Below are 25,694 nucleotides of genomic sequence, written 5' to 3' on the forward strand. Positions count from 1 at the left end.
CGTCTGGTACACTCACTGGTGCGCACAACACAGCCGTCCCGGTACAGCAGGTGGAGGTAGAAGCAGCAGAGGGGCGGGGCGGTCGGGGGGCAGCCCAGCCCAAGCGAACATCTGCCGCCCAGATGGATCCCGGGTTCCTGGAGTTACCACACCCACACATAGATCCGATGCAACCACCGACCCGGAGACGAGCAAAGAGGGTGACGGGCGGCTTGCGGCGGCTGCAGTCGCAGGTGGAGGAGTCCATTCGCATCCAGGAGCTGGGAGTGGTGCCGGTCATGCGTGCCACCCAAGCTGACACCGCACGGGTGGCGTCCGCGGTGGAGGCAATGGGTGCGACGGTGCCAGACATGGGGAACGGTTTGCGAGGCCTGGGGCTTTCCGTGCAGGCGGCGTCTGTGGCCCAGGAAATGGCTGACCTCTCACAGGAGGCCATGAGCCAGTGCCAGCGCCAGATGGCAGAGGCGCTCAACGCCATAGCCCAGTCTCTGCAGGCCATGGCCCAGTCTCAGCAGGCCATGGCCCAGTCTCTGCAGGCCATCACTGAGGGCATCGGCGCCAGTGGCCATGTGCGAGCCGGCATCGCACTGTCACAGACAGGGTTTGCCAACCCCCTGGGCTCCATGGCTGCAAACCTGCAGACCCCTGTCGATACCAGCACGGGCCTCCAGGACTGGCAGCGCCAGATGTCGGGGGGGCATCGGATGGCCAGTCCGTTCGCATCCCCCACCCATGTAGAGGCCTGGGGGCCATCGGGCACCCCAAGGGAGGAGGAGGTGGTGTGGTCCGTCCCGGGCTCCCCCTGTAGGGGAGGTCCCGGTACACCGCGACACCTCGGACTCCCCCCCTTCCGTCCCAGGTGCATCGGGTGGGCAACGGGCAGGACAGGCTGGCAGCTCGCCATCCCAGTCACCCGGGCCGTAGCCTGGCCCATCTAGGCCAGGACGCCCCAGGAAACGGCTGCCAAAGGGACCCAGTGTCAGAGGGCAGGAATCACAGGAGTCCACCTCCAGTTCTGCTGTACCGTCTGGGGAACCACGTAGACGTAGTCAAAGGGCCCGTAAGGCCAAACAATTATACACTGAGTAAGTTGGCACGGGTGCAGGGCACAGATGAGTTTTAGGGGCTAGGGCACGTGCATGAACTCCTTTGGTTATTAAAGTCAATGTTACACCTACAGAAGCTGCCTTTGTGCTCTGTCCAAAGCGTGCGGGGGTGTCATGTACGTTGAGCGCAAGTGTGTGTGTGAGGGGTGGTCTTACCTCAGCCCCAGGTGAGTCTGCCCCCTTCCCCCTGGGCCGCCATCAACATCCCCAGGGCAGAGGACGGGACCGTGCGCTGCAGTGTCACAGCCGCATGCAGGGATGGTCTGGGTGGATGGTGGTACTGTGGCCATGGGTCAGACATAGTCCAACGATGTAGAGCCAGGAGCTCACCGCAGGGCGGGTTGTCATCATCCTCCATGGCCTGCAATAGACACGCGTCCACCCGCAACTGTGTGAGCCCGGCCCGTTGTGCCGCAGGTGGATCGGCAATGAGGGGGGGGGGGTGCATGCGGGCGGGGTGGGTGGGGTTGGGGAGGGGGGTGAGGGTGCTGGATGGGTGGGGGGTGTGGGTGGTCGGCTGTTGCCATGGTGTGCGGTCTGTGGCCATACTACCCGATTCCCACGCCCATCTAGTCAGTGAAGCGGGCGTCGATCAGTCTGTCCCGTGCCCGCTGGGCCAGCCGGTAACGGTGGACAGCCACCCGCCTGTGTCTACCCCGTCTGCCCTGACCATTACCCCCATCCCCCTCATCTGGGGAGGACTGCGCCTCTTCCTGCTGCTCCTCCACTCCGCCCTCCTCTGCCTGCGGCACATCGCCCCTCTGCTGGGCTATGTTGTGCAGGACGCAGCACACCACAATGATGCGGCCGACCCTATCTGACCAATACAGGAGGGCGCCCCCAGAGAGGTCCAGGTGCCTGAAACGCATCTTCAGCACGCCAAAGCACCTCTCGATCACTCCCCTTGTCGCTACATGGGCATCATTGTAGCGGTTCTCCGCCTCATTGCGTGGCCTCCGTATAGGCGTCATCAGCCACGATCGCAATGGGTAGCCCCTGTCGCCCAGCAACCAGCCCCTCAGCCGGGGATGGCGTCCCTCGTACATGCCGGGGATGGATGACCGCGACAACACGTATGAGTCGTGTACACTGCCTGGGTAACGGGCGCAGACGTGCAGGATCATCATGCGGTGGTCGCAGACCACCTGTATGTTCATCGAATAGGTCCCCTTCTTATTGGTGAACACGGCCCTGTTATCTGCAGGTGGCCGCACGGCGACGTGCATCCCATCGATCGCGCCCTGTACCATGGGGAATCCGGCCACAGCAGAGAAGCCCACGGCCCGGGCATCTTGGCTGGCCCGGTCCACGGGGAAGCGGATGTAGCGGTGCGCCATGGCATATAGGGCATCTGTCACTGCCCGGATGCACCGATGCACCGATGTCTGCGATATGCCAGACAGGTCCCCACTCGGTGCCTGGAATGACCCCGTTGTATAAAAGTTCAGGGCCACCGGAACCTTGACGGACACGGGGAGAGGGTGTCCCCCGCCAGTGCCACGCGGTGACAGGTGTGCCAGCAGGTGGCAGATGTGTGCCACGGTTTCCCCGCCTCATCCGGAGTCTCCTCCTGCATTCCCGGTCCGTGAGGTCCTAGTATGACTGCCAGGGCCGGTACACACGGGGCGCCCTCGGGTGCCTCCGTTGCCGTGGGGCCGCGACGTCCTCCTCCCCCTCCTCGTCCTGTCGGTCAGGTGTCCCTCCAGCCTGGGCGGCTGCCGCCTGTCCCTCTGCAGCAGCGAGCAGCAGCCTGCGCCGCCTCTCTGGCACGCTCCTCCTCCTCCTCATCCAGGGCAACATAGACATGAGCGGCTGCCGCCACGGCGGCCAACATCGCTGGATGATCGGAAAACATGACGGCCTGGTGGGGGGGGGAGGGTAATGACGACATGTCATCATTGCCCATATCCCCTCCTCCCCCCAGCCAGGTGGCATGGACCGCATGGGTCCAACTGTTGGAGTCTGGCACCTGGCCAGGTGGACCAACTCACTTGCCCACGCATCCCCCTCCCCGGCACGGACCCCCCCCCAACCTCCACCCCGGCACGGACCCCCCCCCTCAACCTCCACCCCGGCACGGACCCCCCATCCCCCTCCCCCAACCCGGCACAGACCCCCCCAACCTCCACCCCGGCACGGACCCCCCCCAACCTCCACCCCGGCACGGACCCCCCATCCCCCTCCTCGGCCCGGGCCCCCCCCCCAACCTCCACCCCGGCACGAACCCCCCCCCAACCTCCACCCCGGCACGGACCCCCCCACCCCCCCAACCTCCACCCCGGCACGGACCCCCCATCACCCTCCCCGGCACGGGACCCCCCCCAACCTCCACCCCAGCACGGACCCCCCACCCCCCTCCCCGGCATGAACCCCCCCAACCTCCACCCCGGCAAGGACCCCCCCACAACCTCCACCCCAGCACGGACCCCCCATCCCCCTCCCTTACACGGACCCCCCCCCAACCTCCACCCCGGCACGGACCCCCCCCAACCTCCACCCCGGCACGAACCCCCCCCCAACCTCCACCCCGGCACGGACCCCCCATCCCCCTCCCCTGCACGGACCCCCCCCCCCCAACCTCCTCCCCGGCACGGACCCCCCCCAACCTCCACCCCGGCACGGACCCCCCATCCCCCTCCCCGGCACGGACCCCCCCCCAACCTCCACCCCGGCACGGACCCCCCCCAACCTCCACCCCGGCACGGACCCCCCCAACCTCCACCCCGGCACGGACCCCCATCCCCCTCCCCGGCACGGACCCCCCCCCCAACCTCCACCCTGGCACGGACCCTCCCCCCAACCTCCACCCCGGCACGGACCCCCCCCCAACATCCACCCCGGCACGGACCCCCCATCCCCCTCCCCAGCACGGACCCCCCCCAACCTTCACCCCGGCACGGACCACCCATCCCCCTCCCCGGCACGGACCCCCCCCCCAACCTCCACCCGGCACGGATCCCACCCCAACCTCAACCCCGGCACGGACCCCCCCATCCACCTCCCTGGCACGGACCCCCCCCCCCAACCTCCACCCCGGCACGGACCCCCCCCCAACCTCCACCCCGGCACGGACCCCCCATCCCTCTCCCCGGCACGGGCCCCCCCAACCTCCACCCCGGCACGGACCCCCCATCCCCCTCCCCGGCACGGACCCCCCCCCCAACCTCCACCCCGGCACGGACCCCCCCCAACCTCCACCCCGGCACGGACCCCCCCAACCTCCACCCCGGCACGGACCCCCCATCCCCCTCCCCGGCACGGACCCCCCCCCCAACCTCCACCCTGGCACGGACCCTCCCCCCAACCTCCACCCCGGCACGGACCCCCCCCAACATCCACCCCGGCACGGATCCCCCCCCAACATCCACCCCGGCACGGACCCCCCATCCCCCTCCCCAGCACGGACCCCCCCCAACCTTCACCCCGGCACGGACCACCCATCCCCCTCCCCGGCACGGACCCCCCCCCCCCAACCTCCACCCGGCACGGATCCCCCCCCAACCTCAACCCCGGCACGGACCCCCCCATCCACCTCCCTGGCACGGACCCCCCCCCCCAACCTCCACCCCGGCACGGACCCCCCCCCAACCTCCACCCCGGCACGGACCCCCCATCCCTCTCCCCGGCACGGACCCCCCCCAACCTCCACCCCGGCACGGACCCCCCCCAACCTCCACCCCGGCACAGACACCCCCCATCCCCCTCCCCGGCACGGACCCCCCCCCCCCAACCTCCACCCCGGCACGGACCCCCCCCCAACCTCCACCCTGACACGGACCCCCCCCAACCTCCACCCCGGCACGGACCCTCCCATCCCCCTCCCCGGCACGGACCCTCTCCAACCTCCACCCCGGCACGGACCCCCCCCCCCAACCTCCACCCCGGCACGGACCCCCCATCCCCCTCCCCGGCACAGACCCCCCCGCAACCTCCACCCCCGGCACGGACCCCCCCCCAACCTCCACCCCGGCACGGACCCCCCAACCTCCACCCCGGCACGCACCCCCCATCCCCCTCCCCGGCACGGACCCCCCCCCCCAACCTCCACCCCGGCACGGACCCCCCCCCCCAACCTCCACCCCGGCACGGACCCCCCCACCAACCTCCACCCCGGCACGGACCCCCCATCCCCCTCCCCGGCACGGACCCCCCCCCAACCTCCACCCCCGGCACGGACCCCCCCCCCAACCTCCACCCCGGCACGGACCCCCCATCCCCCTCCCAGCACGGACCCCCCCCCCAACCTCCACCCCGGCATGGACCCCCCATCCCCCTCCCCTGCACGAACCCCCCCCCCAACCTCCACCCCGGCACGGACCCTCCCCCAACCTCCACCCTGGCACGGACCCCCCCCCATCCCCCTCCCCGGCACGGACCCCCCCCCCCAACCTCCACCCCGGCACGGACCCCACCCCCAACCTCCACCCCGGCACGGACCCCCCATTCCCCTCCCCAGCACGGACTCCCCCCCAACCTCCACCCCCGGCACGGACCCCCCCCCCCCCAACCACCCCGACATGGACCCCCCCCCCCAACCTCCACCCCGGCACAGACCCCTCATCCCCCTCCCCGGCACGGACCCCCCCCCCAACGTCCACCCCCGGCACGGACCCCCCCCCAACCTCCACCCCGGCACAGACCCCCCCCCCAACCTCCACCCCGGCACAGACCCCCATCCCCCTCCCCGGCACGGACCCCCCCCCCCAACCTCCACCCCGGCACGGACCCCCCCCCAACCTCCACCCCGGCACGGACCCCCCATCCCCCTCCCCGGCACGGACCCCCCCCACCTCCACCCCGGCACGGACCCCCCCCCCAACCTCCACCCCGGCACGAACCCCCCCAACGTCCACCCCGGCACGGACCCCCCATCCCCCTCCCCGGCACGGACCCCCCCCCAACCTCCACCCTGGCACGGACCCTCCCCCCAACATCCACCCCGGCACGGACCCCCCATCCCCCTCCCCAGCACGGACCCCCCCAACCTCCACCCCGGCACGGACCACCCATCCCCCTCCCCGGCACGGACCCCCTCCCCGGCACGGACCCCCTCCCCCCAACCTCCACCCGGCACGGACCCCCCCCCAACCTCCACCCCGGCACGGACCCCCCCATCCCCCTCCCTGGCACGGACCCCCCCCCCAACCTCCACCCCGGCACGGACCCCCCCCCCAACCTCCACCCCGGCACGGACCCCCCATCCCTCTCCCCGGCACGGACCCCCCCCAACCTCCACCCCGGCACGGACCCCCCCCACCTCCACCCCGGCACAGACACCCCCCATCCCCCTCCCCGTCACGGACCCCCCCCCCCAACCTCCACCCCGGCACGGACCCCCCCCCAACCTCCACCCTGACACGGACCCTCCCCAACCTCCACCCCGGCACGGACCCCCCCCCCAACCTCCACCCCGGCACGGACCCCCCATCCCCCTCCCCGGCACAGACCCCCCCCGCAACCTCCACCCCCGGCACGGACCCCCCCCAACCTCCACCCCGGCACGGACCCCCCCCCCCAACCTCCACCCCGGCACGGACCCCCCATCCCCCTCCCCGGCACGGACCCCCCCCCCAACCTCCACCCCGGCACGGACCCCCCCCCCAACCTCCACCCCGGCATGGACCCCCCATCCCCCTCCCCGGCACAGACCCCCCCCCAACCTCCACCCCCGGCACGGACCCCCCCCCAACCTCCACCCCGGCACGGACCCCCATCCCCCTCCCAGCACGGACCCCCAACCTCCACCCCGGCACGGACCCCCCATCCCCCTCCCCGGCACGGACCCCCCCCAAACCTCCACCCCGGCACAGACCCCCCCCAACCTCCACCCCGGCACGGACCCCCCCCCATCCCCCTCCCCAGCACGGACCCCCTCCCGGCACTCCCCTGGAGCCCAGCCTATTCTAACCCCCCCCCCGCCGCACACACACACACACAACCCGAGACACACCTCTCCTCACGCATTCAGACTGCGGCCACGCCATCGTCTACCCAGAGCCAACCCCCCAGGCCGTCACTCACCTCCACGCTGGTCGGCGTGAACCTGGAGCACAGGGTCACGCCGATGAAAAGGAGGTTTAATTTACGTCGACGTGAACGGTCATCACGTCGACGGGACTTCGACCCATCCGGAAGGGAGAATATCGGCAGGCCGAAAATCGGCTGCCTTGCGCAGACCCGTGACATTCTCCGACGGCAGCGGCGTCATTAACGCCCCGCCGACCTTTCTCCCTTCGGAGACTTCGGCAACCGGCGGGGGTGGGATTCACGGCGGCCAACGGCCATTCTCCGACCCTCTGGGGGGTCGGACCATGACGCCCCTGATCTCCAGGTTGACGGCAAACAATAATATATCTAATCAAGTAAAAATTAAATTGAGTTCATTTGAAAGGATCTTGGATTCCTTTAATTTAGGTTGTTCAATCAAATCTTAAAATTAAACTATTAAAGTAATTATTTTGATTCCATCTACTTTTCTCCCAGGAAAATTGGTTTTGTGAGACTCGATGTTGCAATACTGGGAGGTAAACCCTTTCAGCACAAACAAGTGTTCATGGCAGTGACTGGGCGTGTTTACGATCGTCTGATTTTTGGTTATGCTTTATTGTCCATAAGGCAATTTGAAAACACACCAAACCAAACAGGTGAGTGATACAGTCACTCACCTGCATATGGTTTGTTTCCCCTTGGCCTACTCACTCTTCAAAGATTTAATGGAAAGCAGGCCTTTAATTGACTTGAGGTGGTCCTTCCAACCCTTTTGGAGAGAAGTTGCATTTCCGAGAGCTTCCAGCCAATCAAACGGATACAACAATGGACCCACGCTTGAAGCTGACAGTTCCTAGCTTGGGCCTTGTGGGGAGCTGGGATAAAAGCACAAGAGAAAAATTACTTTTGGGGGTAATGGGGTGCTTCCAATGGGTATGGGAGACCTGAGAAGGTGGGACACCGCCCCCCCCCATCCAGTCACTAGTCTGCAAAGCCCCCCTCACCACTAATAAAATTCCAGCATTGGCAGAAGGAGGCCCACAAGTGAGTATCAATTGTGAGGGGGGAAGGGAATATTTGGCAAGACAATCTTCCTCCTCCCTCGGGGCGCCCGATGGCTCCTTGGGCTACTCCATGGGACAGGGGTGCGAGCAGAGCTAATCCCTGAGGCTCCCCCGCCACCTGGCGCTGCCAGTGCTAGAGGCCCGCTCTCGTCTCGGCCAGGCCCTGCATGCTTGCGCCCAAGGAGCCAGGGAGTGAACCACTTCCGACTGGGACTGCGCCACATTAGGATGCGACTGTGCCACAACCTTCTGGTTGTGTGCCACATCAGCCAGTGACTGCGCAATGACCCTCTGGGACTGGGCCACCTCCCTCTGTGTCTGTGCCACTTCGGCCAGCGCCTGTGCAATGCCTGTGACGTTCCCAGCCATGGTCTGCTGTGACTGGGCCATGCTCAGGAGCACCGCTGAAATATCCAGGTGGCTCTGGCATATGGCTGCCTGTGACAGGGCAGCCCTGCCCTGGGTCTTGCCCATCGCCTGCATAGAGTGCGCCAGGCCTTCAACATGTTGATCCATGACCGAAACCTTATGCCCCATGGCTTCCACTTCGGATGCCACATGTGCAGTGTTGGCCTGGGTGGCATGCATGATCGGCACCACCTCTTATTCTTTGTTGCGGTTGCACTGCAGGTTCTGGATGCTCGCCGCAAATCCCTCATGTAGTCCCTGGCTCTGCAACTGCATCTCCACAATCAATGGGACCGTCTGTTCCAGAGGCCTGAAACCCATCTGGGTGGCAGTTAATCCCCGGGGGTCGGCCCATCCTCTGGAGCTCCTACCTCTACCTGCTGTACCAGAGCATGTGTGTGGTGCGCACCAGATAGTGTCCCACCAGCCTCTTCACTAACATGTCCAACCAAGGTGGTACTGGGTGTAGGAGACAGCTGTGATGGGAAATCTGTGTCATTGCCAGACTCGTGTTCCGGGGTATCTCGGGATGCAGGCTGAGGGTCCTGACGTTGTCGGTGTTGTCCATTGGTCGGCACGTGGGGTTCTGGCTGTGGTTGGGGTCGGATACACCAGAAGGGCCCACCCCATCACCAGCAGCCCCTGCAAGACACAAGACAAGACGCTTGATTGCATTGTGGGCCGGGGGGGGGGGGTGGAGGGAGGAGTGTGTTGGGGACGAGGTTGTGTTGGGAAGGGGGTTGTGTTGAGAAGGGGGGGTTGTTGGGAAGGGGGAGGAGGGTGTAGGGGTGGTCGTGTGAGGGTGGAGTTGGGGAGAGGGGGGGGTGACACACGTGCCATGTGGAACCACAACTCAGCGGGGTCTGACTTCCTCGCCCAAGGCCGATCTCCATACCGGTGACTGCCTTTCTTCGGGCCGTTGAACCCTAACTGTGCTCTGCTGCAGTGAGGGACCGCAAGTCCCACAGTCCCCTCAAGTGTTCTCCCGCTCCCGCAGGTTAAGAGGGGCCGTCTCCTGGTGGGGGGAAAACCAGAAACCGTAGTGTTAGACGGTCCAACACCAGCAGCCCAGGGGTTGGGTAGCTCGCGACTTCGGTGGCCACGGCACCCAGCCATGTCGGCCAGTATGGGTGCCAGCATGTGGTGTAGGGTGTGGGTTCAGGCACCCTCCAGATGTGGGGGTGGGAAGTTATGGTTGTGTGGGACAGGGGTTGGTGCTGACTACTCACCTTGGCTGCCCTGAGGAGGTTGTGCTGGCAGGTCCGGACAGTGTTGCCCATGGTACTGACCACCTCTGCCACTTGTGCCCAGGCCCAGCGAACGGCAGCGGCTGGCAGCCTCCTACCCATCCCGAAGTACAGGGTCACCCGCCTCTCCTTCACAGCGTCAAGCAGGGTCTCCAGCTCATTAGTGAACCTCGGGGCCACACGTCTTGCTGCCATCTTGTTGTCTGGGATGGTGTGTGTGGGGAGTGAAGTGTGTATACGCTGCTGCAGCTTGTCAGCCTCCCGTTTCTCATTCGAATCGGTCATGTTCCATGTGGCGCCGGTGCTAGCCCTTAACGTCGCTGAATTGGCTCAGATGCGGTGCCAGTTTTTCTGTCGTAGAAGTCCACGAATCCTGCTCCGATGTCAACACTTAGTCTCAGGAACAGAGATCCGACCAAGTGATTTAACTTTGACTATTTTTGTTATTTTCCCTGGTGTCACTAATGCCCTGTTACATTATTACTCGCTATATTACTCCTATCCTGACTCGCTCTGCCTTATTTTAACTTTAAAATGTAAAGTGTATCTGACAAATTTTATATCGTCGAATATTAGAATTTACAGTGCACCGGTCTTTGGAAAGAGCACCCACTTAAGCCCATCCTATCCCTGTAACCCCGTAACACAACCCAACGTTTTTTGGACACTAAGGGCAATTTAGCATAGCCAATCCACCTAACCCGTACATCTTTGGATTGTGGGAGGAAACCAGAGCACCCGGAGGAAACCCAGGCAAACACGGGGAGAACTCCGCACTGACAGTGACCCAAGCCGGGAATCGAACCTGGGACCCTGGAGCTGTGAAGCAATTGTGCTAACCACTGTGCTACTGTGCTACCCTAATTCTTTTAGTACATAATTTAGTACATAATCATACATAATATTGACAAAGGAAATTGTTATACCGTCAATTCACTGTGAGACCGTGAGAACATTAGGCTTTATTATCCATGAACTCACCTGCCAGAGTTGACTGTACAAATGAGTGCCACCCACAGGTGGCCGGTCTATATATGGCCCCGGTGAGAGTGGAGCCAGAGGGGGAGCCCACCGAGGTTCCAGTACAGTACCTGGAATTAGACCGGATCATCACTTCCAGGTCATAGGTCACAGCATTATACAGACAGCTCATGCATTAGGTGAATACATTCACCACAGAAATGCAGTGGATGTATGTAGATTTTCAATCATTGCTGAGCCAGGCTTGTTGATAAGATTAAGGCACGTGGTGCTGAAGGAGTGCATAGGGGTATGCATAGGGGGTTGGTTCAATCAGTTTGGTAGGGAAATCTCAACTCACGTTTTCACACAAAGATTAAGACAAGTCTGTAATTCTCTCCCCTCCAAATAGCTGGGGTGATGGAACAACTGGAGCTCTCAGGACTGAGACTAATACATTTTCTTATGTAAAAATATTAAGGAATTTGGAGCAAAGGCAGCAAAGTGATGTTGGGCACAAATCAGTTTTGAAACCATCAAAAGGCAGAGCAGGCTCATGTGAATGATCCACTCCTATGCCTATGTTGCTATCACTTGTACAATATATTTTCAGAATCAATTTCTGTTGACATTTGATTCTGATGTCAGCTCATGTAGGTCATATTAAAAAGATGCTGCAGAATACCTGTGCATTACTGCCTCCAATGTTCTGAACCTGGTAACGGATTGGATTTAACAGATCCACTGTGCGACTATAATTTCCATTTGCAAACTCTGTTATTGCCTGACAGATAGGAAGTCCCAAATCTCGAGCAAGCTGGTGTTGATGGTTCTCACCAGGAGTTCTGAAAAATCAAAAAAAAATCTAGAATCCAAGGTACATTACATTCTTTAAATACCAATTTGCAATTTTTTCAGAAATGGATTTAAGCAGATTTCTTATTGACGAGCAGTGTTCAATGGAAAACCACAATGATTTGACAAGAGATCTCACCAAAGGTATTCCTCACAAAAGAAAGGAATTTGATTTCTACATTTTCTCTGAACCAAATTGAGATCACGTGGACAAAATGCTTTTTCACAGGATTTTCTTTGACTGTTTTTAAAATTTACTATCAGAGAATTATTACCACATTAATTCCAACTTTGGGAAACAAATCAAATTAAAAATTAATCACAAGTAGTAGGGACACTCCATTAAACTTCAAAGCATGAAAATTTGATTTAAACCTTTCACAGCCAAAAGCAAGAATTCCTTCTGTCATAACCTGCACGGGGTACACAGGGTGGGCTCGATTGTTTTCTCCGTGTGGCCCGAAGAGCATGAGCTCCTCTGCTAACTACGTGGCTGATAACCATGTTGTATAAAAGCTCGGCCAGTCAGGAACCGACTGACACAGAAAGAGGACACGGAGAGGTATAACCGGTCCTCATGTAAATAGTTGTTCCTATAAATAAACGTCTCCTTTTGTTTACTCATTGGCCTCACCTTGCCTTCATTAAATCTTCAACAGCTGCATTTAAATCCTTACTGTTATTCTCAAAGACACATATATTTCTAAACTACGCGATCGCTGCTGCATTGCTCCTTAATGGCACGTCAAATAAAAACTAGTTTTTTATTTCTTAATTTGATCAAATGTTGTGAACTAAAGTTATTTGCCAATGTTATAAATAGACTACCACTCAAGTCCATATACGCTGTATGTACTCAATTAGTCCACCTGAGTAGCACAGCACAAATGTGTATTGCTGTTGTTGGTTTTCTGTGGCCAAATCTGTTTGCCCGAATAGGGCATCGAACTGCAATGCATCCTTTGTGTTCCACAGTAGCTCACAGCCGATTTTCTCCAGTAGAAGACTTTTCCAATCACCCTGAATTCTCTCATTATTTTTCCCCATTACCCCTTCTCTTTTGAAGGCAGCCAGAAAGTTCCATTTGTGATTGGCATTCATCCCAACTGTTTGCCTGGATTGTTTTTTGGCTGGAGACATCTGTAAAACAGTTTAACTTGGTCTTTATTTGATATCCAGATATTCAGATCCAAATTATGTCACTGATACAGTTACTGGCCTAAAGGGATTATAAGGTTGACTGCAACATGACTGTGACTGGTGAATTCAGCACAGACCTGTAACCTTCATATCAATATGGGTCAATAATATACATTATGCTTACCCAGTGAGCCATTAGGGGCCTCTTAAAAAAAATCAATATGTGTTTTATTTCATTATCCATCTTTAATTTAATAAACAGAGGATGATCTGAGCCAGCACTCCAGGAATGAACTGGTGCTTTCTTAGCAGGTATGCCAATAGGAGGTATTGTAACACTACAAGGGCTACAAGGTTTTAAATTCCTAACTCAAAATAAAGGGAAAAATAGAAAGTAATTTTACTGATGCTGCAATGTATATTGTCTAATGAAGAGGTTCAGCCACTTTTGTGTCTGAACAGGAACTATTTATCTCTGACTATATACAGACAGTAGGCATCTTCAATCCTAACCATAGGCTATCTCCATACAGACATCTAACAGACAACTACTAATGTCATGTGGGACTGACTCCCCAGTCCAAACAATCAAATAATGCACCTCCCCTCAAGCCTTTATCCAAATGTATTTACAGTAAGATGTACCCTTGGGCTCCTTCTCCGCCCAAGTCTCTGATTTTAAAAGTTCAAATGGTCTGGAGGTTTCACAACTCTACCTGATTACTTTCTTCAGAGGTTTGGAGAAGTGCTGGTCTCCACTCCTTTGGTCTGACTTGGTTCATCTGGAGCAGAAGTTGCAGTATTTGGTGTTTCATTCGTTTGAATTTCCATGTTTGGTTCATCTTTTATGCTACTTGCTGCCATACTTTTCCTTATTAGATGTCATGGGCTTAACCCTTTCAACAAAGAGCAATACAGCACAGGAACAGGCCGTTCGGCCCTCCAAGCCTGCGCCAACCATGGTATCGGCCTAAACAAACAACATCTGCACTTACAGAGTCCGTATCCTTCCATTCCCACCCTATTCACCTATTTGTCTAGATGTCACTATCGTACCTGCACCCACCTCCTCCCCAGGCAGCGCGTTCCATATATTTATCACCGTCTGTGTAAAAAACTTGCTTCGCACATCTGTTCTAAACTTTTCCCCATGCACTTGAAACCTATGTCCCCTAGTACTTGATTCACCTACCCTAGAAAAAACATCTGCCTATCCACTCTGTCCATGACACTCATTATCTTGTAGACCTCTTTCAGGTCGCCTCTCAATCTCCATCATTCCAGTGAGAACAGACCGAGTTTATCTAACCTCTCCTCATAGCTGATGCCCCCCATGAGGTACGATCAATTGGACAAAGACGATAGTTAAATCCAACTGAGGCTTTATTGCTATCAGATGTGTGGCCTCGCACAGCAGCTGGCGAAATGGCTGCCGGCTGGAGGACATGCATATTTATACCCCGCCTCCTGGGCGGAGCCAGCAGGCAGGGACTACCGGCAAACCTGTAGTACAGGTCCTACCGTACATCACCTAATACAGGTGCAACTGTGGTTTACCACATTCACCCCCTGTTAAAAATTGAGTCCGGCCGGGGTGGTGGATAACTATATACAACAATGAGTTAATATTTACAAGATTTGAGCAAACAAATGTCCTTTGATTTCCGGTGGACCGGTCAGAGGTTTAGCTGGTCCAGGGCCTTGATGTTCCTCTGGGAGCGACGCAGTGGTGTCGGCAATGTTGGTGCTGATCCAGTCGATGGTGACTCCGGGAGCATTCGAAAATCCTCTTCATTGTCGGGCGTGGGCAGGGGGAGGATGGATGATCCTTGGGGGGGTGCTGTTGGGAGCGACGGGGGAGGGGAGGGTGGCGCCGGGGGCGTGGGGGTGGACCCTGCTGGTGCCAGGTCCCTGAGGGCGACAGAATCCTGGTGCCGTCGGGGAACGCCACATAGGCATACTGGGGGTTTGCGTGGGGCAAGTGCACCCTCTCCACCAGCGGGTCCACCTTGTGGAGTCGGACGTGCTTACGGAGAAGCACAGTTCCCGGAGCTGCGAGCCAAGTCGGGAGCGACACCCCGGACTTCCTGGGGAAGGCGAAAAGACGTTCATGGGGTGTATTGTTAGTGGCAGTGCAGAGTAATGAGCGAATGGAGTGGAGTGCATCAGGGAGGACCTCCTGCCAGCGGGAGGCCGGGAGGTTCCTGGATCGTAGGGCCAGCTGGACGGCCCTCCATACCGTCCCTTTCTACCTGTCTGTTTCCCCGGGGGTTATAGCTTGTCGTTCTGCTGGAGCCGTGTACCCCTGCTGAGCAGGAACTGACGCCGCTCATCACTCATGAATGAGGATCCCTGTCACTGTGGATGTAGGCGGGGAAGCCGAACAGAGCGAAGATTGTGTTGAGGGCTTTAATGACGGTGGCAGACATCATGTTGGGGCATGGGATGGCAAAGGGGAATCTGGAGTATTCGTCGATCACACTGAGAAAATATGTGTGACGGTCGGTGGAGGGGAGGGGGCCTTTGAAGTCCACGCTGAGGCGTTCAAAGGGACGGGAGGCCTTCACCAGGTGCGCGCGGTCCGGCCGGTCGAAGTGCGGCTTGCAGTCCGCACAGACCTGGCAGTCCCTGGTGATTGTCCTTACTTCCTCGACGGAGTAGGGCAGATTTCATGCCTGAAAGAAGTGGTACAACCGTGTGACTCCTGGGTGACAAAGGCTGTCGTGCAGGGCCCGGAGCCGGTCTACCTGTGCGCTGGCACATGTACCTCGTGATAGGGCGTCTGGAGGTTTGTTGAGTTTGCCGGGCCAATACATAATCTCGGAATTGTAGGTGGAGAGCTCGATCCTCCACCTCAAGATTTTATCTTTCTTGATCTTGCCCCGCTGTGTGTTGTTGAACATGAAGGCGACCGACCGTTTGTCAGTGAGGAGAGTGAATCTCCTGCCGGCCAGGTAATGCCTCCAATGCCGCACAGCTTCAACGATAGCTTGGGCCTCCTTTTCGATGGATGAGTGCCGAATTTCTGAGGCATGAAGGGTGCGGGAAAAGAATGCCATGGGCCTGCCTACCTGATTGAGGGTGGCGGCAAGGGCGACGTCTGATGCGTCGCTTTCTACTTGGAAGGGCAGTGTCTCATCTACAGCGTGCATTGTGGCCTTGGCAATATCAGCTCTGATCCGGGCGAAGGCCTGTTGGGCCTCGGCTGTCAGGGGAAACTGGGAGGACTGTATGAGTCGGCGGGCCTTGTCCACATAGTTTGGCTCCCACTGAGCGTAGTACGGAAAGAACCCCAGGCAGCGTTTGAGGGCCTTGGGGCAGTGGGGGAGGGGGAGCTCCATGAGGGGGCCCATGCGGTCGGGATCAGGCCCCAGAACTCCGTTCTGGACCACATAGTCGAGTATGGCTAAGCGGTTCGTGCAGAACAGGCACTTCTCCTTGTTGTAAGTGAGGTTTAGGAGAGTAGCGGTGTGGAGAAATTTAGCGAGGTTGGCGTCGTGGTCCTGCTGACCATGGCCGCAAATGGTGATGTTGTCTAGGTACGGAAAGGTGGCCCGCAACCCGTACCGGTCGACCATTCGGTCCATCTCCCTTTGGAAGACTAAGACCCCGTTTGTGATGCCGAAGGGGATCCTAAGGAAGTGGTATAGGCGGCCGTCTGCCTCGAAGGCGGTGTATGGACAGTCCGATTTACGTATGGGGAGCTGGTGATAGGCGGATTTCAGGTCTACCGTTGAGAAGACCCGGTACTGCGCAATCTGGTTAACCATGTCAGATATGCATGGGAGGGGGTACGCGTCGAGCTACGTGTACCGGTTGATGGTCTGGCTGTAGTCCACAACCATTTGGTGTTTCTCCCCAGTTTTAACTACTACCACTTGAGCTCTCCCGGGGCTGTTGCTGGCCTCGATGATGCCTTCCCGAAGCAGCCGCTGGACTTCGGACCTGATGAAGGTCTTGTCCTGGGTGCTCTACTGTCTGCTCCTGGTGGTGACGGATTTGCAATCTGTAGTTAGACTGGCAAAGAGGGAACGTGGGTCAACCTTTAGGGTTGTGAGGCCGCACACAGTAAGGGGTGGTAAGGGCTCGCCGAATTTCTGAGTTATGCTCTGGAGGTTACACTGGAAGTCCAGGCTGAGGATTTGTGCAGCACAGAGGTTAGGGAGGACGTAGAGGCGGGAGCCGCTGAATTCTACGCCCTGGACTGTGAGCGTGACCATACAGTACCCCCGGATCTCTACGCAATGGGATCCGGAGGCCAGGGAGATTTTTTGGTTGGCGGGGTGTATCGTGAGGGAACAGCGCCTTACCGTATCTGGGTGTATGAAGCTTTTGGGTGCTCCCGGAGTCCAGTAGGTAGGAGGTTACGTGTCCATCGACTTTCACGTTGGTGGATGCGTTGATCAGGTTATGCGGACGAGACTGGACTATTGACATGGAGCGAGTCTTGGTTGGTCGTCGCTGGTGTCGGATAATGGGGCGACTGGTGAGCCCGGGTCCTGGAACGCTGGTGGTGCCCATGTGCTGAGGTGTAGACAAGATGGCGGCGCCCGAAGATCTTGAGGATTACAAAATGGCGGCGTCCATGGAACACGCATTGCGGGGGGTAGAACAAGATGGCGCCGCCCAAGGAACGCACGTGTTGCGCGGAGGGGAAGATGGCGGCGCCCACTGGCCGCATGTGGTCTGAGGGGGGGGAATGGCGGCGTCCGATGTCTGTTACCGAGGGGCGTGGGGGCGATAGCAGCTACTGAGTGGGCCTGGCACAAGGGCCGGGCAGCATTGGCGGGCGTGCTTCTGTTGGCCGCAAAAATAGCATCGGGGGCCCCCTGGGTTCGCTGGCTGGTGTGCAGCGCAGGCGTATTGGGTGGGCAGCGCCCCCGCTGGGGCGGCTGTCTGTGGGGTCCACGAAACATAGGAGTGGTGGGCCGCGCGGCTGGAGGTGTAGGACTGGACGTTGCGCAGGGCGACCGTCATGGAGAGCACTAGCGTTTTAGTCTCTGCGAGGTCGCGCGTGGCCCCTTCTAGGAGCTGCTGGCGTATGAGATCTGACCCAATTCCAGTCACAAAAGCGTCCCGCATAAGGAGGTCTGAGTGTTCCGTGGCCGTAACGGCCTGACAGTCACAGTCCCGGACTAGTGGGATTAGGGCCCGCCAGAAGTCTTCTATGGACTCATCAGGGAGTTGAGAGCGAGTGGCGAGTGCGTGCCTGGCGAAGAGCATGTTTGTTTTCTGTGCGTAGTTGTCCTTGAGCAGAGTCATGGCTTTGGCGTAGTTCGGCGCGTCCTGGATTAACGGAAAGACTTTGGAGCTCAACTTGGAATATAAAATCTGAATCTTCTGAACCTCCGGAACAGGGGTTGGTGCCGTGTTGATATCCGCCTCGAAGCAAGCTAGCCAGTGCTGGAAGTCCTTTCTGGAGTCGCTTGAGTGTGGATCCAGCTGCAGGCGATCCGGTTTGATACGGAGGACCATCCTTAGAAACTGATAGCAATAAATTGAGGCACGATCAATTGGACAAAGACGATAGTTGAATCCAACTGAGACTTTATTGCTATCAGATGTGTGGCCTCCCACAGCAGCTGGCGAAATGGCTGTTGGCTGGAGAACACGCATATTTATACCCCGCCTCCTGGGCGGAGCCAGCAGGCAGGGACTACCGGCGAACTTGTAGTACAGGGCCTACCGTACATCACCTAATACAGGTGCAACAGTGGTTTGCCACACTCCATACCAGGCAACATCCTAGTAAACCGCTTCTGTACCTTCTCCAAAGCATCCATATCCTTCTGGTACTGTGGCGACCAGAATTGTACACAATATTCCAAATGACGCCTAACTAAGGTCATGTACAGCTGCAATATGACTTGCCAATTTTTATATGCAATGCCCCGACCGATGAAAAGCCAGCATGCCGTATGCCTTCTTTTCTTTTTAGTTAAAAATTCTTTACATCAAAGCTACTTTCAGCTTTTAAATAAAAGTTCACCTGGCCTAGAAATGGTTACACCAGCAAAGAATTGGTCCTTCCACATCAAGGGAGCTGAGGGAACACTGTACTTCTAAAATTATGTTGCCATTTCTATTTCTGCATCACATCCATTAAAAAAATCTAAACTAGTTTCTGCACAATGTCTATGCTGGCTCCTGGTAGAACTTAGCTACTTCTAACTCCCCTGCCTTTTCCCCCAGAGACCAGTAATTTTTTTCTCTTCAGGCTTTAATCAGGTAGCACACTCCAGATCCTAACCAGTCACTAAAAAGATTTCTCTCATGCTGCCTTTCGTTATTTTGCTAATCACATTAAATCCATGGCATCCTGTCTTCCACCAATGTGACGTTTCTCTTGTACGGTTATGCAAGCCGATTTTGCCCATGTATTCCCCACTCGCGTGGCTGGAGTCCCATGTAAAATAGTTCAATGCTTTTACAAATTCTGTTCCATAGAAATGATTGAAAAACAAGTTTAACCTGGCCTGGTGCCTTCTTGACCACCTTATCCATATGCGTTGCCACTTTCAGTGATCGGTGGGCATGCACGCCCAGATCTCTCTGCCTGTCAGTACTCGCAAGGGTTGTCTTATTTATTGTGTGATTCCTACATGCATTGGACCTTCCAAAGTGCATTACCTCACACTTGTCCGGATTAAACACCAGGTGCCATTTCTCCGCCCAAGACTCCAACCAGTTTATATCCTGCTGTATCCTCTGACAATCATCTTCACTATCTGCAACTCCACCAATTTTTGTGTTGTCTGCAAACTTACTAATCAGACCAGCTGCACTTTCTTCCAAATCATTTATATACACCACGAACAACAAAGGCCCCAGAACTGAAATCTGTGCAACGCCGCTAGCCACAGCCTTCCATTCAGAAAAGCACTCTTCTACTGCTACCTTCTGTCTTCTGTGTGCAAGCCAGTTCTGTATCCAACTTGCCAGCTCTCCTCTGATCCCATGTGACTTCACCTTTTGTACCAGTCTATCATGAGGTACCTTGTCAAAGGCTTTACTGAAGTCCATGTATACAACATCTACTGCCTTTCCCTCATCTACCATCTTTGTCACTTCCTTGAAAAACTTGATCAAATTAGTGAGGCATGACCTCCCCTTCACAAAACCATGCTGTCCATCACTAATAAGTCCATTTGTTTCCAAATGTGAGTAAATCCTATCTCTAAGAATCTTTTCCAATAATTTCCCTTCCACTGACGTAAGGCTCCCCGGCCTATAATTTCCTGGATTATCCCTGCTGCCCTTCTTAAACAATGGAACATTGGCTACTCTCCAGTCCTCTGGAACTTCACCCGTAGCCAATGAGGAAACAAAGATTACTGTCAAGGCCCCAGCAATTTCCTCCCTTGCTTCCCGCAGTATTCTGGGGTAGATCCCATCAGGCATGGGGACTTATCTACTTTAATGCTTCTTAAGATGCCCAACACCTCTTCATTAGTATCAATATGACTCATAATATCGACATACTCTACACTATACTCCTCATCCACAAAGTCCTCTTTGGTGCATACTGAGGCAAAGTATTCATTTAGCATCTCTCCCATTTCCTCTGATTCCATACATGGATTCCCTCCAATATCCTTGAATGGACCAACCCTTTCTCTGGCTACCCTCTTGCTCTTTACATATGTGTAAAGCGCCTTAGGAGTTTCCTTAATCCTGTTTGCCAATGACATTTCATGATCCCTTTTAGCCTTCCTAACTTCTACCTTAAGTTCCTTCCTACTTGCTTTATATTCTTCAAAGGCTTCATCTGTCCTAAGCCTTTTAGACCTTCCGAATGCTTCCTTTTTCTTTTTGACAAGATTCATAATATCCCTCGTTATCCAGGGTTCCCTATACTTGTCACCCTTATCTTTCATCCTCACAGGTACATGCCGGTCCTGAATTCTAATCAACAGTCATTTGAAAGCCTCCCCCATGCCGGATGTTGATTTTCCCTCAAACAGCCTCGCCCAGTCAATGTTGTTGTAATTAGCCTTCCCCCAGTCTAACATCTTCACCTGAGGACAACTCTTGTCTTTTTCCATAAGTGGTTAAAATTTACAGAATTATGATCACTGTTCCCGAAATGATCTCCTACTGAAGCTTCGATCACCTGGCCAGGCTCATTTCCCAGCACCAGTTTTAATATGGCCCCTTCCCGAGTTGGGCTATTTACATATTGTTTCAAGAAACCCTCCTGGACGCTCCTTCCAAATTCTGCTCCATCCATGCCTCTAGAAGTGTGTCCCAGTCAATATAGGGAAAGTTAAAATCACCCACAATAACCTATTGTTTATGTATCTTTCCAAGATCTGTCTGCATATCTGCTCCTCTAACTCCCGCTGGCTGTTAGGAAGTCTGTAGTAAACCCCCAACATTGTGGCAGCACTCTTCCTATTCCTGAGCTCCACCCAGATTGCCTTGTTGTCTGAACCCTCCAAGGTGTCCTCCCTCAGCATAGCTATGATATTCTCCTGAACCAATAATGCAACTCCCCCACCCCTTTTGCACCCCCCTCTATGCTGCCTGAAGCATCTAAATCTTGGAATGTTTAATTGCCAATCCTGTCCCTCTTTCAACCAAATTTCTGTAATAGCAATAACATCATAATTCCACGTACTAATACAAGTACATCTGTCTTACCCGAAATACTCCTTGGATTGAAACATATGCACTTCTGCCCACCAACCCCGTTGTGTTGACCGACCACTCCCCGCCTGCTCTTCCTCTTAATCTTACTGGCCTTAGTTTGTAGCTCTCCCTCAGTTATTTCTCCCACTGACCTACTGCTCTGGTTCCCACCCCCCTGCCATACTAGGCAGTTCAATCTGTTTTTCTGCCTTCCACTTCTCTCCTTACTAGCTTTTGTTTCTGTCCCCTCTTTACAACCCTCTGATTTACTGCTGGTTCCAGGGTAGATTCTCTCTCTTCATGGAATTAATGCTGAGTCTCTTGGTCATGCTTCACCTTTAGAGTAGTGTTTTTCAAACTTTTTTTGCTGGGACCCACTTTTGCCAACTGACTGACCTTCTGGACCCACGTTGGCTGACCTTTGCGACACACGCTATATTCGCTTACCTTTAATGCAAGAGTGGTACCTGCTTGGTCCTCACAATCTCACTCCAATCAGGTTCACAATCAGGAGAGGGCAATGCACATATCAGATGCAGACGACTTCAGCCCGTTCCTTTGTGCCATCTTCATCTTTGTGAGAGTGGAAAATCCAACCTCTCAAATGTAGGTAATCGTGAAGGGCAATAGCAGCAAAGTGCTTGTTTTACTCAGCACTGGGTACTCCTGGGAGATGCTACTCCAGAATGCTGACAGCCTCATGGCCTTTTTGTGTGTTTTTAATGTGCTGTCACAGGTCAGGTACAGAAGCTTAGTCTTTTCATTTGGAGTCAGCTGTAAGTTAATAATTGACTCTGGCGTTTCAACCTCAAAAGGAATTTTTCACCCACCAAATCTGGAACTTCTCCTCTCATTTGCCAATACCTCCCTGCATATAACACACATGGGCTTTGCATCTTTATTTGCATTGGCATAACTGACAAAACCATACCTCGAGAAACCATCTTTGTACTCCTTTATTCCTAGTTAAGTTTCTTCTTTGTAGCCTGTTAATTAGAGGTCCTGGAGCTCTGTACAGAGCTAACACTAGCACTGGTCTGACCTACCCTGGACTCTCCTGAAGCAGCTCTCTCCAGATTCAGATGTGAGATCCTGGCCAGTACGTATTCTGCCTCTTTGTGTCTTTGGCCGTCTCTTTCTTCTAACAAAATGATTCATTTTCTCAATCCTTTTGCCTTGGTTTCCTCCTGGCTAGAAGATGGAAGAAGCTCTGCTCCGTGATTTGGTGCCAATAGCACAAACATACAGGGCACTTGATGTCAAGTGTATGTGCAGGGCACATGACCTGCTTACTGTTGCCGCTCATGGCCAGTAGACTGCACAGAACCTCATTTTGTTCCATTTAAAAGGTGGTAGCAGTCACCATTCTCAATAAAAATAGCACTAGCAGCCACTGGCCGCTTCTCCCGTGATCGAGACCACCACGGGAATGTTGCGAGCAATCATTACCCACCCACGGGTCCGACCCACACTTTGAAAAACTCTACTTTAGAGCAATGACTGCTCGTAGCCCCAGTTCCTGACATTTTATGAGTTATGTGATTGTGATCAGTTAAGGTACCTTTTCTTGAAGTTCAAATTTCACTTTCATTATTTCTGCCTCTTCTCTCTGAAGTAGCTCATTGGCCTTCTGTACGTGTGGCTGGTCTGGTACTTTTCCTGTCAATTCCTTAGAACTGACTTCTAATCTCAGTGTTTTTGTTTTCCAAATCCTCATGTATCATTCCTGATTCTACTGTTAGTAATGTTTCTTCTTTCAGTGGACATCTACTTTTCACTAATGGTTCTGGTAGATAAATTGGGTATCGATGCAGTATTGAATGATAAAGGATTTTGGTCTCGCTCAGATACTCATTAATCAGGTTGGTCCAACTGAAGAAGGTTATTTGCATCTTTTTGGAAAGAGACTGGGCTATCTGCCTCCACAAGAGGGTTAAAAATTCTGAACTGAAGTCCTAATTAAGGTCATCAGCACTGTTGAACAGTTTCGGTCTCCACAGTATTTTCTTTGACATCCTTTGCAGTTTTGATGAAGTTGAAAGCAACACAGGCTCGGGAGCAAGAAGTCTTGATTGCGAATGACAGTGTCTCGAGTATCTACTTGGCCCCATATTGGAGCAGTTTTTGAATCATGCCTATGACCTGTAGTTGGATTCCTCCTGGACCATATAACAATCTGTCTGTCGTTCACAGCTGGGCCATTTTTGGCCATGGTTCCATATCTTTTTAAAAATAAATTTGGAGTACCCAATTATTTTTTTCCAATTAAGGGGCAATTTAGCGTGGCCAATCCACCTACCCTGCACACCTTTTTGGGTTGTGGGGGTGAAACCCACGCAGACACGGGGAGAATGTGCAAACTCCACACGGACAGTGACCTGGGGCCGGGATTGAACCCAGGTCCTCAGCACTGTGAGTGCTAACCACTGTACCATCGTGCTGCCCTCATGGTTCCATATCAGACAGGACAGTAAAACTGGCACCTGTGTCTAATTGAAAATTTGTGATGCAAATGTTAGCATTGTACTACATTACTACTACATCACCATTTTCTCCAATAATCCTTTCAGTCCTGAACATGCCAATACTATAGTTGAATGCATGTGAAATTAAAAGTCACAGCTAATACTGATGGAGTGATATCAGATATAGCACTTTGTAATTCTGTATAATAGTCAAAGTTCCATTTTCAATCTTTTTTTAATTTATTGGTGAGTGGGACAAAATTTATACTTGTTAAAATGAGGATGTCAGCACTGATGAGAGGAATTTGTAAATGTTCCAATGTTTGTATCACTGGGAGCTGAATAGAAATTGCTAAATTCTACTTCTCAGGGCAGCTGTGTTAGGAGCTATCCCTAGCCTTGAGCTGGAACAATGACATCTATGCACAATACCCACCTAGATACAGTGCAAAAAGGGTTAATCATTAATGAATCAATTAAAAATACATAAAACTCTCAGATATATCAGCAAGTCAGGCTTCTTGGACGGGATTCTCCGACCCCCCGCCAGGTCAGAGAATCGACGGGGGGCGGCGTGAATCCCGCCCCCGCCGGCTGCCAAATTTTTCAGCACCGGGGATTTGGCGTGGGCGGGAATTGCGCCGCGTCGGTCGGGGGCCGTTGGCAGCGGCCCCCGGCGATTCTCCGGCCCGCGATGGGCAGAGTGGCTGCCCGTTTTCGGCAAGTCCCGCCGGCGTATGTTACGACAGGTATTTACCGGCGGGACCTGGCTCCGCGGGCGGCCTCCGGGATCCTCGGGGGGGGCGCGGGAGGATCTGGCCCCAGGGCGTACCCCCATGGTGGCCCGGCCCGCGATCGGAGCCCACCGATCCGCGGGCGGGTCTGTGCCGTGGGGGCACTCTATTCCTCCACGCCGTTTGGTCTAACAGTCCGCGATGGCCGACGTGGAGATGAATCCCCACTTTGCATGCGCTGGGATGACGCCAGCGCACGCGCATGCGCCAACTCTCACCGGCCGGCAGAGGCCCTTCGGCGCTGGTTAGCGTGGTGCCAAGCCCCTTCTGTGCCGGCTGGCGCAGCGCAAACCACTCCGGTGCCAGCCAAGCCCCTGAAGGTGCGGAGGATTCCGCACCTTCGGGGCGGCCCGACGGCGGAGTGGTTCACACTACTCCTTCGCGTCGCAGTTGCCCACCCTGCCGGTTTCCGAAGAATCCTGCCCCATATCTTCACACTCTAGCAATCTGGGTATAACCCTCTTGAGTGGGACAGACCTTTAGATCGCTCAAAGTATCCAATTTACGTGCATGCTTACTTACTGAGAGACTTCTTGCAGCGATGTGATAAGCTGATTTGCAATGTCAGTCTCTTTAGCTCCAAGTAGTGACATCAGTATGTGGACGTCATTGTAGACAAGAATATGGTCCTTGGCATGGCTCCTGGTGACTTCGGCAAGTTTCTTCCACCGATTGTTAAGGTTAATACCTGTGGGAGACTGTACTGTCAATAGAAAACTGGATCTGGCTTGTTTTTTCAGTCTTTCATTTCCATTCAATGATGTGATCCAAAATACTATGAGTTGAATTCTCCGCTACTGGCATTCTCTGCTCCGCTGGCAGCGTACCCCCGCCTGAGGGTTTCCTGGTGGCATGGGGTGGCTACAATGGAAATCCCATTGGCCAGCGGCAGAACGGAGAATTCCGCTGCCAACAATGGCCCACCGCCAAGAAACACTGGGCTGGAGAGGGGGAGAATTCACCCCCATAACACGTGAATAACAGAAGTAACACATTAAAACACCATTTAAAAACACTCTCCACTTCTGGGTGTGCG

At 55.4% G+C, this 25,694-nt stretch overlaps 1 protein-coding gene across 5 annotated transcripts in view; it reads right to left on the minus strand.

Moving 5' to 3' along the window:
- Positions 1-25,694, minus strand: part of ttc38 (tetratricopeptide repeat domain 38) — a 146,443-nt gene that overhangs the window by 17,463 nt on the left and 103,286 nt on the right. For all 5 annotated transcript variants that reach the window (XM_072484627.1, XM_072484630.1, XM_072484626.1 and 2 more), the window contains 2 exons: positions 25,181-25,346; positions 11,459-11,618 (listed from right to left, as the gene is read on the minus strand). In XM_072484627.1, the coding sequence (XP_072340728.1) occupies positions 11,459-11,618; positions 25,181-25,346 (326 nt within the window). The remainder of the gene's footprint in view (positions 1-11,458; positions 11,619-25,180; positions 25,347-25,694) is intronic.

Source organism: Scyliorhinus torazame, chromosome 19 (assembly GCF_047496885.1).
Source record: "Scyliorhinus torazame isolate Kashiwa2021f chromosome 19, sScyTor2.1, whole genome shotgun sequence".
Classification (NCBI taxonomy): Eukaryota; Metazoa; Chordata; class Chondrichthyes; order Carcharhiniformes; family Scyliorhinidae; genus Scyliorhinus; species Scyliorhinus torazame.